The 14,958-nt window shown below is 39.0% G+C and overlaps 1 protein-coding gene across 9 annotated transcripts in view; it reads left to right on the plus strand.

Moving 5' to 3' along the window:
• MAP3K15 (mitogen-activated protein kinase kinase kinase 15) overlaps positions 1-14,958 on the plus strand; it is a 150,495-nt gene that overhangs the window by 34,632 nt on the left and 100,905 nt on the right. For 5 of the 9 annotated variants that reach the window (XM_081566046.1, XM_081566048.1, XM_081566044.1 and 2 more), the window contains one exon: positions 1,374-1,397. The exons of the other annotated variants lie outside the window; for them this stretch is intronic. In XM_081566046.1, the coding sequence (XP_081422172.1) occupies positions 1,374-1,397 (24 nt within the window). The remainder of the gene's footprint in view (positions 1-1,373; positions 1,398-14,958) is intronic. 9 annotated transcript variants of the gene reach the window in all.

Raw genomic sequence — 14,958 nt, forward strand, 5'->3', positions numbered from 1 at the left:
ATTTCTTAAGGTCCAATATTAACCACATGTGTGTGGGTTCTGTAATAATTTGGGATTATTCCTAGTAGAAATACTACCTGTCTCAGATGTGTGACTGTATGTGTTATATATCACATACATCTGACACAGGTGTGTCCTCTAGCATCCTAGCTCAGTACTGTATTTTAAGAGTCATTCGTGTGACAGTGGAAGAGGAAACTGTTTTGTTGTTATACTTTACATTGTAAAGTAGTTTCCCAAAAGGCTGTAAACCAATCTAAATTACTTTAGGTATTTAGATTTCTTTTCTTTACTGATTCTAACTAAAGTAGTTACGCTTAGCGATATTTAGAATTAGAAAATGTGAAAGGGTGGATAATATTAAGCTGTATTTTGATGAAAAACATGACATGAAATCTGAGTGTATCATATTTTCCCCAATTCAATCCTTTTTTTCCTCTTTTATGCCTTAGTGAGCTGCTCTGGAAAGTCCCATGACCTAGATAAGTTTTAATTTTTAATGATACAGAAAAATACTTCCTAAAATGGAAATGAGTACTCATTGTATCTGACGGCAGAAGTGATATACACTTGTCAGAAAATAGACATCTCAGAACACATAAAAACACATTTTAGAGGACATCTATTTAATTATGTTTTCTTTTGTCAGCAAATGGCTTGTAGCATATAAATGATACACAGTCGAGGGCTGCATAACCATTATGCTAAGTTAACTGACTGAAACTATTGTCATTGAATTCGAGTGTGAAAATTCCTATAGTGACAATATGTAAATAAAATACCTATGGATTCATGTCAATGAATAGCAAAACCAATACAATATTGTGAAGTTAAAAAATAGATAAATAATTAAAAAAATAAAATAAAAGTAAAAAAATAAAATAAAATACCTATAGTGTGGTGTCAGGAATTCTATCAGCAACACCTCTTCTGTAGGAAGGCTGACTGGGGGCAGGAGGGTGCCTTGCAGCCTTCACATTGATGACACAAATGGTTCCAGACCCAAGGACACAATGGGCCACCCATGCACTTTGTTGCTGTCCCTGAGAAGGCAAGGTGCAGGACATTCAGAGCCCTGAACTTGAATCTCAAAATATCTGGACAGAGGTATGGCCACTGCTACAGGAAAATCCTCATAACCATATATGTCCCCAGGAGTTCCAAAGCTAACAAATCATGGTAAATTTTCCTTAGAATGTGAATTTTACACTTCTTGGAGCTCCATTCTATTTGAAGCTTTTTATGGTGGGAGGAGGTCTGAAATGAATAACTCTTGCTCTAAAGTGGGTTTCAGATGATGGCATGGGGACAAAGTGCTTATGGAAATTAACTGTTCTGGAAAAAAGCTAATTAATCCTATCTTTTCTTTACAGGATATGGTAACTCAAAAAAACACAGTAAGTATTGTATTTTCAGATTTTTAACTTTGTGAATGTAAACATGTAAAATGCTTGCCTGGGTTTATCTCTGGGCTTTCTACCCTGTTTCGTTGATCTACATTTCTTTTTTTGTGTGTGCCTGTACCATACTGTCTTGATGACTGTAGCTTTGTATTATAATCTGAAGTCAGGGAGCCTGATTCCTCCAGCTAAATTTTTCTTTCTCAAGATTGTTTTGGCTACTTGGGGTCTTTTTTGCTTCCATACAAATTGTAAAATTTATTGTTCTAGTTCTGTGAAAAAATATCATTCGTAGTTTAATAGGGATTGCATTGAATCTATAGATTGCTTTGGATAGTATAGTCATTTTCACAATATTGTTTCTTCCAATTCAAGAACATGGTGTCTCTCTCCATCTGTTTGTGCCATCTTTGATTTCTTTCATCAGTGTCTTATAGTTTTCAGAGTACACATCTTTTACCTTCTTAGGTAGATTTTTTCCTAGATATTTTCTTCTTTTTATTGTGATACTAAGTGGGATAGTTTCCTTAATCTGTCTTTCTGATTTTTTGTTGTTAGTGTATAGGAATCCAAGAGATCGCTGTATATTAACTTTGTATTCTGCAACAATACGAGATTCATTGATGAGCTCTAGTAGTTTTCTGGTAGCATCTTTAGGGTTTTCTATATATAGTATTATGTCATCTGCAAACAGTAACAGTTTTACTTTTCCAATTGAATTCCTTTTATTTCTTTTTCTATGTGGATTGCTGTGGCTAGAATTGTACCTATTGGTTGTATTTCTCAGGGGGACAGCTGGAACCCTCTACCCCTCAAGCTGCCAACTGGCTCATCCCCACTCAGCCTCCCAGCTCTGTCTCTGAATAACTTTGGTCAGTCATTCCATCCCTGAACCCAATCCTCAGTGCCCTCATGGGTAAAATGAAAAGGTTGAACTCAGTCATTTCATTCATAGATAACTTCCAGCACTCATTGTCTGTGTCCTATATTTGTGAAAAGTGAAAAGACAGAACTAGGATTTAATACACAGAACATCTAGGAAACAGTTATTCCTTAAAATAAGAATTACATTAAGGCAAGGTACAAGGAACACAACTCTTTTGCATCTTGACCATTGGTTGTGTCAGAGCCTAGAAACCTTTTTGTTCTTCAGGAGACTTAGCAACATTCTGTTACCATTCCACTATATATTCTCCCTTTTGGTACATTCTCCCTTATCTATAAACACCTAGGAATTCCTTCACATTCTTGGTAATTCTAATTAGACCGTAGCATCATTATCCCTAGGTTTTTGTTTGTTTGTTTTGCTGGTTTTTTAGAAACAAACTGATTCTAAAGGATTTAGCAACAACTGTCTCTGCTATGTTTGACATTGCTTTAGAATTTGGTGCCCAGTCCTGGTTGTCATGCTTGATGGGGTGTGAAATTTTAGAGCATTCAGGAGAACAAAATAAAGGACCAGAGGTGACTGGAAGGGTTGAAAATAGCACCTAAGAGGAAAAATTGAAGGGAAATAAACCTCAAGAGGTATGGTTCATGATCCTTTTCAAAGGTTACCCCTTTTCACGAAGCAGGGAGGCAGTTACTTCTACTCTAGATGGCATGGAACTAGGGCAAATGGAAAAAAAGGTTGTGATCAGCAGAATGGACATCTCACAGTAATGGTGATTAAACACTGAAATAGAATGTCAAAGTAAATCAGCTGACTTTCATGAAGAGTTTGTTCACTGGTCCCCTTCATATGGATGGGGGTAATGCTGTCTGAAAGCAGAGATATGGTTTGTATGACATCAGAGGTTTGGAGAGAGAATCTGATTACACTGTGGGACTGTGATAACTGGACAGCTTTAATAGAGAGAGATACAGCATAGTCGTAGTTGGTGAATTATAAAGTCCTGTGAGTCAGGTACAAATTAAATGCCACACAGTGAACATGGAGCTGGGTGCTTGAAGTGATTTATGAATGTATGAAAACCAAGATGCTTTGAGATCTCTGTCTTCAGGGAGTATTTCATGTTTTTAGAATTGTGCCTGATGATGTATGGAACTCAGCTTCACACGGTAGAGGGCTCTTACATTTATTCCTCTGACCCATTTTGACTTAATTTTTGTGTCTGGTGTGAGGTCGGGGTCCAACTTCTTTCTTTTACATGTGACTATCCAGTTGTCCCAGTACCATTTCTTAAAAAGATGATTCCTTCCCCATTAAATTTTCTTGGCACCTTTGTCAGAATCAACTGACCATAAATTTAAGGGTTTGTTTCCAGACTTGAAATTCTGTTCCATTGACCTATATGTTTACCCTTATGTCAGTTCCATGCTGTTTTGACTACTGTAACTTTATAGTACTTTTTAAAATTAGGAAATCCGTCTTTGTTCTTCTTTTTCAACACTGTTTTGGCCATTTGAGGTCACTTGCAATTCCATGTGAATTTGAGAATCAACTTTTTCATTTCTACAAAAAAGACCATTGAAATTTTGATAGGGGTTGCATTATATCTGTTTATCACTTAGGTGGTATTGATATCTTAATAATATTGTTTTCCAATCCAAAAACACAGGATGTCTTTCTGTTTATTGAGGTCCCCTTTAATTTCTTTCAGCAGTGTTTTATAGCTTTCTGTGTACAAGTCTTTTACCTTCTCAGTTAAATTTTTCTTCTTCTAGATATTCTTATAAAGGAACTTTTCTTAATTTCCTTTGCAAGATTTATTTTTAAAGATATTTTCCACAGAAATCTTTAAAACATCATATTTTGCTTCATAATTCAATATTTGAGTTAAAATGGAATTCAGTTTTTGATCGGAATTCCATAAAAATGACTTCATATATTATTTTTATCCATTTTCATTCTTAGAGGCTATTTTCTGCTGCTTAGTGATAACAAAGATAGCCTCTTTCAGCATTTTATCCCTTCAGAAGATCTGTTTATATGATAAGAGATCGAAAACAAGAGTGAAATTACAGCGTTTATGAAAACAACAGTGAAAGTATAGTCAACCCCAAGACTCCTTTATCTATTAAACCTTGGAAATTCCTGGTAGTTTGTTATTGTTGTACATAGTCCACAGGTATTCTTTGTTTATTTTAATTTTCCTTTGTAAAAATAACTATACCTTCAAAGATACATTATATTTTGTGGGTTGATTCTCCCCAGGAAGTAAACTGTGAGACTTGAGTTCAGTGAACAGGAAATTTATTGAGGAGTGCCCTTGGGATCACCTGTGAGGGAGAGGTGGGCAGGAAGCAGGATTGGGCAGAAAGAGAAATCCCGCTGGGATGCAGGCCCAGTGGAAGCCTTGCCCGACCTTCCTGGGGAGCTGGAGTTTCCGAGTAGTTCTGAGTTGTGATGAGGTGGCCAGGCCTTTGTACTTGTACATCCATCCCTCAATGGAAGGAGAGTGATACTGGGTGAGGTGCTCTCTGCACCTGAGGCAGTTCCAGAAGGGGCTGGCAGCAGGGTTGAGAGCTGTAGTGTTCTCAGTAGCTAGAACAATACATCTTTCCTTGAAAGGGGGGTCTGGGTGTGCACCTGAGTGTCCGCTGCATTGCAGTCATTTCATTTGAGAAATATACGAATCATATGTACCCTAAGACTAAGGCATGTACCTTGAAGGTGGAGATGCACAGAAATGATGTTTTCTTTTGAATTGGTGGGTGATTTTTCAGAAGCTGTACATAGCCTCACCAGAGAGGAAACATGGGGACATAAACCTTCCTTGACGCTCAGAAAAATGACCAGGAGAAGATGAGGTGTTCCACCCAGTATGTGGAGAAGAGATAGTTCAAAGTAAACCAGACCTTACTTTCATTTATCATGTCCTAAAGCTAGAGTTGAGAGCTGGTCCTTTAAAAGCAGAGTTAAATTTCCAAGCTAGGATCATGTTATTAAAAAACTAATCTGGTTCTTGACCTCTGGACTAGGTGGTTATTTTTTTTTCTGGAAATCTAGTGAGATTTAAAAGACACTCGTTGTTCCCATCAAAATAGTTATCTCTATGATGGCAATAAATTGGAAATTCTTTGAGAAACAGACATTGGTAGTATTGGGGGTATTGTCTGTGCTACTGCAAGTCTTGTACCTGGCTTGCAAGCTCACTGAGGCCTCAAGTTTCGAGTAACAGAATTTCTCCTGGTCTTTCTCTCTTGCCTTCCTCATTCCTTCAGTTTGCTTTGACTTGGGATCCAAGATTATCAAGGATGATGTAGATTGCTTAGGGACACTTTGGTAAAAAGGCAATTAAATTTCTTTTCTCCTTTCTGCATCCTTTGGGTTTCCTGAGTTCAGAGTCAGAATTTCTACCATTTTTATTAGTGAAGACTCAATTTCAAATAAGAAGGCTAATTCTCATAGTAGATTGAGAGGGAGAATTTTATTCATTGAATGTGATTTATGTAAAAAAAACTCTGCCATTTGAATATTTATATGTGTAGCTGTTTTGTATTTCTACCTCATCTTAAATTCTCCCTTCAAGTCTTGTCTTTTTTTCCCTTCATGCCTGTGATTGTGTTCTCTTTTAAATTGAAGTACTCTGGCAAAAAATAAAATAAATTGCAGAACTCTGGAGGTGTGAACCATAAAACTTTTCTCTGTATCTCTTGAATATGACAGGAGTAGTGTCACATTTCACAGGGCCAATGTCAGAACCAAAGTAGAAATATTTAATTCTGCCTACCAACTGAATAAGTCTTTAGTGTGCCATTTGTTGTTGTTGAGTTATGCAGTCGTGTTCGACTCTTTGCGAGTTGGACTGCAGCATGCCAGTGTCCCATGACACCCATTTATTTTCTCTAAGATGTAATTCACATACCATAAACTACACCATTCACCCATCTGTTGGTGTTGGGCATTTGATTTTGTACATCATGTCTATCTTGATATGAGTGTTTCAGGATTAAGCAGGATTGGCAGTTAGTGGCAGGAAGCCTACGAGAAGGGAGAGGGAGGACGTGAGATTTGCCTGGCTCTGTGGTCATCTGTAGGCCAGTCGGTTAACCTTGCTGGGAACCAGTTTCCTCCCGTATAAAATGAGATGATTATTAATAAAGTGATCACTGCCGTTTGTGCCAGCTCTGAAATAATTCTCTGACTTTATGATAGCCATTCTGTTATTTGAACAAAGCAGATGGACTGTTGGAATAGCTCAGTTGGTGCTACATGGCATGTTTCCAGCAGGGATGTCTTCATTCACCTTTCAGTGGCACTGTAGTCTGATTATCCAATTGAAATTGTTACTCAGCTTCTGTATTTTCCTCTTACTACCAGATAAATATAGAAAGCTAGCAATGTACATAGAATGCTATTTGCATTGATCTTAAAAAAAACTGCATTTCCCTGATGTGTGTGCGTGCTGATTTTAAAAATCCTCCTTTAACTGACTTAAATTATACAAAGAGTTATAAAAAAAAATTAGACAAAGAATTATACCTTGTTATCATATTTTAGAGCGATGCTTGATTTAGGTTTTCTTCCTTAATAAGTTGACTTTGTCACACATATGATTATGTTAAATAATTTTTAACTGTCTTAGGTTTGCTCAATTTCTCCCTAAATTTTCTTGGAAACAATTCTCTGTGCTTTTTAAATTCCAGTTTTCACCAAGGGTTTGCAGCCCTTTTCTATTACAAGAGTTAAACTCCAGAGTGCCACGTTTTCCCAGCAATCAAGATATGCATTCTCCCATAAGTGCTTGGAAATCAACTTATCATGGGTAGTATTAAACCTCCTTCCATTTGGCTTAGATTTTTCCCTCTTCTTTTGACTAAACATTTACTTAATCGTTATTTTAGAAATGTTCCCTGGAAGGTCAAACTGAAAGTCTCATGTTGAAGTTGATTGGGATAAATTCTTACATATTTTTTTGCTCCAAAGAATTAGTTTATAAAAAATAATAATAAAAAAAAACTTGTGCTATTACTGAACAACTTTGTGACCTGCTGTTGTTGTTTAGTTGCTAAGTTGTGTCCAACTCTTTGCAACCCCATGGACTGCAGCCCGCCAGGCTTCTCTGTCCTCCACTATCTCCCGAAGTTTGCACAAACTCAGAGTCGGTGTTGCTGTCTAACCATCTCATCCTCTGCCCCCCCCTTCTCCTTTTGCCTTCAATCTTTCCCAGCATTGGGGTCTTTTCCAATGAGTTGGCTCTTCGCATTGGGTGGCCAAAGTATTGAGTTTCAGTATCACTCCTGCCAATAAATATTCAGGGTTGATTTCCTTTAGGATTGACTTGTTTGATCTCCTTGCTGGCCAAGGGACTCTCAAGAGCCTTCTCCAGCAACACAATTAGAAAGAGCTGCTGCTGAAAAGTGAAAGTTAGTCTGTCAGTTGTGTTTGACTCGGTGCAACACCATGAACTGTAGCCTGCCAGGCTCCTCTGTCCATGAAATTCTCCAGGCTGCTTGCCATAAGTAAAAAATAAGTGCTAGTGTAGTGAGGCCCCTTTGCTTGTGTTTTTGTGCTGGTCTTCTTGCATAGGGCACCCACAGAGGAGCCTGCTGGCGGACACGTCCTAGGTGTCCTTGGGTAGTGGCCATGATTGAACCTGATGGACAGTAAGGTTGAGACTACAACATGTTCTGCTCTCCTGGAAGCTGTTTATGAATGGGACTCGCCTATTATCATGGAACTGTTCATACATGAAGCCCACTGAAGAAACTCTGATGTTTTAGGGCTGCAGGTAGTCTGTTCTATGTGCAACTTTTGTCTAGGGTCCAGAGTGGGGGCTCTTAGATTTCGGGGTCCTGGGACTCCTTTGTCAGCCTGAAGGAGCCTACGAGTAAACCTTAAAATGCTTAAATAAATACAAACTACTGCAAAAGAGACCAATTATACTGAACTATATAAGTGGAGTTAGTGGTGAAGAACCTGCCTGCCAGAGCAAGAGCCATAGAGATGCGGCTTTGATCCCTGGGTTGGGAAGATCCCCTGGAGGAGGAAATGGCAACCCGCTCCAGTATTCTTGCCTGGAGAATCCCATAGACAGAGGAGCCTGGTGGGCTACAGTCCATGAGGTCGCAAAGAGTCAGACATGACTGGAGCGATTTAGCATGCATGCATGTAGTTATCAAAAATATTTTAAAGTGATATATTGTAGTCTATGTCCTCCTTTACTAATGTCTCAAATAATAAGATCAAACAGCAAGTCTAAAAACTGCCATAATTTTGGTGTAGTGATAAGTATAAAAGTTATTTTGAGATCTCTTCAGGAACTGTAATGTGACATGAAAAATTCTGTGATTTATATTAGTGACAAAGTCCCGTGTCCTGCTGAAAACAAAATGTGTTGCCTACATTCCTGATCAAAGGCCCTGTTATATTTCAATGAAAGGCGAATGATGAAAAAGGTGAATTTTTTTTTCTCATTCACTTTCACAGACCCCCAAGAATTAATGGGCTCCAGGTTCAGAATTCCCAGTCTGGCCTAGTCTAGAACTGTCGAACATAGCTAATCTTTATTGGATGTCCACTATGTGCCATGACCATCTTTAAGCCTCCATCACTTAATGAAGTTGACAGTATTATTGTCCTCATTTCAAACATGAGAAAACTGAGGTTTAGATGGACAAATACATTTTCCAAGGTCATCCATCTAGTATGGGGTGGAGCTGAGATTCCATCTTTGGCCATCCAGATTCTCCACCATCTTGGTGTACTTGAACTGGGATGATACTGACTTCCCATTTCAATAATCGTGTTATTTCTTTGTTACCTAACTTAGCAAGTGTGTGTGGGGGAACCCCACTACCCAGGTCTCCTGAGACAATGATGAAATTGAAATGTCTTTGTATGTACTACTGGTGGGAGTATAAATTGCTCCATGCTTTTTGACAGCAGCTTGGCCATACATATGGAGAACCTTAAACTTGCTCTAATAATCTCACTCCTCGGAAGCTATTCTCAGGAAAAGACCAGAGTGGAAAGATGCCATATGCAAGGATGTTCATCTCAGTGTATAGTAAGAAAAAATTCCAAACAAAGTTATATAATAAATGAGAATGATGAAGTATGAAGTATATACTAGATATATATTCACCAGATGGTGTATTAGATAGGCATTAAAAATTATGGCATTTGAGACTATATATCCACACTTTGGTAATGAGAGCTTTTATTTTATTAAAATATTTATTTATTTGGCCATGCTGGGTCTTAGTTGTAGCCTGTAGGCTTTAGTTCCCTGACTAGGGATAAAACCCAGGCCCCCTGCATTGGGAGCTTGGAGTCTTAGCCACTGGACCACCAGAGAAGTCGCTGTAATGAGAGCTTTTCAAAAAAAAAAAAACCCTATTATTTAACCTAGTGATGCTATGGGATGAACTGTCCATTGTGGTGATGTTCGTAGATGGTCATAGTTCTACTGATTCCTCACCCCCACCCTCATAGTGTTAGAGACCAGTGGCTTTTACTCTGCTCTCTGACCTCACTTACTATATCAGAATCATCCTTTTGGAAATGCTTAAAGAGTGTTTGGAATAAGGGTTTACATGTTAATGTGCCTAGCATACTGGTTCTAATGCCGCCTTATGTAGGAAACTAAGCTGTCTTTGTTAAATTGGTTTTAATGAGTTGGATTCTTGAGATGTTTTTGTTTATAAATGTAACAGTTATAAATATCCCAGCCTGGTTTGCTGTTGAATATGTGTTATGCTAATCAATGTTTTTCTTCTTAATTTTGGGTCTCCCCACCAGCAAAAGTCTTCAAGTCATCACTTGAAGATGTTTGGGCCTATTCTTTGTAAGAACAAGAGTACTGCACTCAAGAGCCTGTGCTTTCATTTGGAAGTTCATGAATTGCTTTTTTAAATGTATTCATTAGTCCCAATTTCGTTCTGTAGAATTTCTTTAAGTTTTATACACTTTTGTGGAAGATTTTCTCAAAAGAAGTAGTTTTACTTTTCCAAGACTCCAGATTCCTGCTGTCTCCTCAGTGCTGTTCATTAAACTCACCCAGTTGTTTTCAGAATTCATGCATTCCCCTTCTTTCTCCTCATTTTCTCAAACTAAGGCTAAATGTTTGCTCAGAGGATCAGGATCCGCTCCAGCTGTGGGCAAGCCTTCACCAGCCTCTCTTGCTACTATTCTGCTCATTTGAGCCATAACCTGTGACAGCACAGAGCATATATTTATCAATGTCTCATTTTTTCACACTTCATTATTGAGGATTTGAGCAGGACTGGGGCAAAGTTAACTCGTGTGCTCTCTGGGAAGAATAGATTTGCTTAAGGAAGACTGTCAACAAGATTTCAGCACAAATATTTGTTTCAGAAATATTTTTAAAACCTCTAACAATTCTATCCAAATAGGTTGGACTCTTGCACCTTCAATTTACCTACCTCTTATGGAGACTGGGGATTATTTAGTTGTAAAGTTTGTAAGTGTTTTTGTTAGAATTCTTACTCTGTATAATATCATCTTTTAACAAAGCTGAGAGAAGAAAGGAAAATAAGTATTTATAGAGTTACATTAACCTGTTTGTTTACCTTCCTAATTCTTTTCATTTGTTTCTGTTGATTCAGGTTACCAAATGGTGCTATTTCCTTATTCAAGTACAGCCTTGTTTCTACCTACATCTTTTGTACTGTTAGTGTCATATATGTTACATATCTATTAATACATGTTATAGGCCCCAACAAGTGATTATATACGTCATTTTGTGCCATTGTCTTTTAAACCAGTTAAGACAAGAAAAGAAATTAGCAATTATATTGCTTCTTATAGTTACCTGTATAACTAACTTCATTGCATATTTTTAAAGAATATTTATTTGGCTGTGCCAGGTCTTAGTCGCAGTAAGCAGGATCTTCAATTTTCATTGTGGTATGTGAGATCTTTAGTTGCAACATGTGAACTCTTAGTTGCAGCATGTGGGATCTAGTTCTCTGACCAGGAACCCTGGACCACTGCATTGAGGGCACATAGTCTTAGCCACTGCACCACCAGGGAGGTCCCCATACTTTGTTTTTATTGTGTGAATTAAAATTATTGTCTGGTATAACTTACTTTCAGCCTGAAGAACTTCCTTTAGTATTTTTTTTAATGAAACATGTCTTCCAGGAACAAACTATCTCAGTTTGTGTTTACTTAAAAATGTCTTTACTTTCTCCTTTTCTCCTCAGATTTTCTTTCAGATCCTTTATTAGGGTGTTGAAATTTTCTCTAAAGATCTTGTGTACTTTAGGTAAAGTTAGATTCTCCTTCATTTATAAAAGATAGTTTTGCTAGATACAAGATTTTGGTTGACTTTCTTTTCCTCATCTCTTTGAATATGTTGTTATACTGCCTTCTAACTTTCATTGCCTCTGATGAAAAGTCAGATGTTTATTTTATTGAGTTACCCTTGTACACAATAAGACACTTTTTTTTCTTGCTGCTTTCAAGACTTTGTCTTTCACAGTTTTGACTACAGTGTATCTGGATGTGGCTCTCTGAGTTTATCCTACTTGGAATTTAGCTTCTTGGGTATGTAGATTGACTTACTCAAATTTGTGAATTTTTCAGCAGTTATTTCTGTTAGTGTAGTCCTGCTCCTTTCCTCTCCTTCCAGGACTCCCATTATGATCTGTTTTTGTTGGTACACTTGATGGTGTCCCACATTTCTTTGAGGTTCTGTTCATTTTTCTTCATTCTTTTTTCTCTCTGTTCTTCAGTTTGCATAATCTCTGTTGATCTGTCTACAAATTTTCTGACTCTTTCTTCCACTCTAATTTCCTGTTGAGCCCCTTCAGTGAATTTTTAATTTTGATTATTATCCTTTTGGGACTTCCTTAGTGGCTCAGACAATAAAGAATCTGCCTACAGTGCAGGAGAACCAGGTTCGATCCCTGGGTTGGGAAGATCCCCTGGAAAAGGGAATGACTACCCACTCCAGGATTCTTGCCTGGAGAATTCCATGGACAGAGGAGCCTGGCCAGCTATAGTCCATGGTGTTGCCAAGAATCGGACATGACTGAAAGATTAACACTATTTTTTTACTATACTTTTTAGCTCCAGGGGCTTCCCTGGTGGCTCAGACAGTAAAGAGTCCACCTACAATGTGAGAGACCTGGGTTCAATCCCTGGGTTGGGAAGATCCCCTGGAGGAGGGCATGGCAACTCACTTCAGTATTCTTGCTTGCAAAATCCTCATGGACAGAGGTGCCTGGCAGGCTACAATCTGTGGGGTTGCAAAGAGTTGGACATGACTGAGCAACTAAGCAGCGCCAGAATTTCCCTTTGCTTTTTTTTTTTGGTAATCCCTAACTCTTCATTGATATCCTGTATTTGATGATGCATTGTTTGTTAAGTATGGTTTCCTTTAGTTCTTTTAGCATATTTATAGTAGCAGTTTTCAAGTCTTTGTCTCCTGAGTCCAATACCTGAGTCCTTTCAAAGGCAGTTACTCAGTGCCTGCTGTTTTTCATATGTATGGACCACACTGCCCTGTTTCTTTGCATTTTTTGTGGTTGAAAACTGGACACTTTAGGTAACGTAGCAACTCTGGATACTGATTTCTCTCCCTCCTGCCTCTGCAATTTGTTCCTGATTATTGGTTTATTTGTTGAGTGACTTCACTGGACTAGTTCACTGAGGTCTATTTCCTCCACAGTGTGCAGCCTCTGATGTCACTCCTCAGAAGGTGCAGCCTTAGGCATGCACACAGCTACCCTAACTCTCATCCCCACCTGGGGATGACAGTGATTATAGCTGGGTTCTCTTGGACTATATCTTTCCCTAATTTCACTATTAAGTTTTTCTTCTTGGTTTTTTCTTTTCTTTTTTTTTTGGTTGCCCTGGGTCTTTGTTGCTGCGCACAGGCTTTCTCTAGTTGCAGTGAGCTTGGACTACTCTAACTTGCAGTGCACGGGCTTCTCATTGCAGTGGCTTCTTGTGTTGCACACCACAGGCTGTAGGCACACTGACTTCAGTAGTTGCGACACTCAGGCTCAGAAGTTGTGGCGCATGGCTTAGTTGCTCCACAGTATGTGGAGTCTTGCTGGATCAGGGGTTGAACCCATGTCCCCTGCGTTGGCAGGCAGATTCTTAAACACTGGGCCACCAGGAGAGTCCCCTGGTGGGATTAAAGTTTCTGACGGATCTTCCTCTGTTGATACCACATCCAGTTGTTAGCCTCCCCAAGTTGGTAGCTAATTGCTTTATTGTTTTTGCCAATAACCTGAGACATAAATGTTCCACAGTCTAATATCATTAACATTGGACTTCTTTGCAGATGTAGTTTTTTAAGGCTGTTCTTTAAGGTTTACTCTGATCACAGGAAGGCTTCCATAACTCTCTCTTCCCCTGTTTCTTTTTGTTAAACTTCTAGCTGGTCTGCCTTTCACCCATTGCTCTCATGGAGCTACCAGCCTCCTCTTTATTTCTTGCTGCAAAAGTCTTCATTGTCTTTGACAGCTTCCATAGGTTTGAACTTCCCCATGCTATGTTCCACATAAAACCAGTCCCCTTGGGGAGCGCTGCAGAGCTCTGTGTTCTTACCTCATGCCTTGACCCTAGGCAGAGCTCTGCACCACTGCTCCAGAGCAGGACAGGGGGATAGCAGCCTGCCTCTTTCAGAATGATACCCTGCTGTGAGTGGGCTGCTGGCCAGAGCTAGCAGCCCCTGATCTTCTTAACTTGCCTTTCCTAATATGGAACCTCCATCCGATGTGAGCTGAGACATAGAGGATCAGGGCCCAGTATTCTTGGCCTGATTCACCTAAGATGCCATACAAGTGGGAAGTGGGTGAGGAGATGGAGCCCTGGTCCTCTTAACCATGCTTACCTGGAATAAGGCTTTTACAACACAGGGCAGTGGTGAATGAGGATGCTGGTGGCCTAGCCTTCCTAGGGAGAAACTGTCATCCTAGACTTGAGATTGGAGGTGGCAAGGGGCCGCATCTTCTTGGCTGTACCCATCCAGAGTAGAGCTGTCACTCTGGGCTGGAGGGTAGGGGAAGAGCAGCTTATAGCTCACATGCTAGAGCCTCACTGTTCTTACCAAGATTTAATTGTTTTTTCGAATGAAGATCTCTTGTCCATTTGCTGTTTGCTCTTAAGACATTTTATAGACTTGAAATGGTTTTTTAAGAAAACTATTTGTTACCAGGGAAGGGGATCTGAGGAGCTCCACATACCTCCAGTCTAGCCCTAACTTTTTGAAAATAACAAACTCCATTCCTTCAAGGATTTTTATTTGTTACCTTCTAGACTTCACTGATTCACACAGCTCTTATATCCTTCTTAGTCTAAACTAGGAAATCTTTTACCATAAACTCAACCAACTTTAGGTAAAAGAACAAGCAGGTTAATGTATAAATGAATGTATAATGGCATTTAATTTAATTAACTATGGCACCATGACTTTCTTGATATAAATGATGGAGAAATGTGTCTCTAACCTACCAAAAGCTTACTTTGTTGGGCACTTTGAATTGGTCTTTGAGAATTTGCAGATATTACCAGAGAGGGAAGGGTCTTTGTTCCTCTGGTGCAGCCCTTGCTCAGTGATTGCTAGGAAGTAACCATGAGTCTTCCTCCTGTTCCCCATTTATCACCAACATACCCAAAATGTTGCCACCTCTC

The sequence above is a fragment of the Giraffa tippelskirchi genome, chromosome X, assembly GCF_054371585.1.
Source record: "Giraffa tippelskirchi isolate mGirTip1 chromosome X, T2T-mGirTip1v1.2.pri, whole genome shotgun sequence".
NCBI lineage: Eukaryota > Metazoa > Chordata > Mammalia > Artiodactyla > Giraffidae > Giraffa > Giraffa tippelskirchi.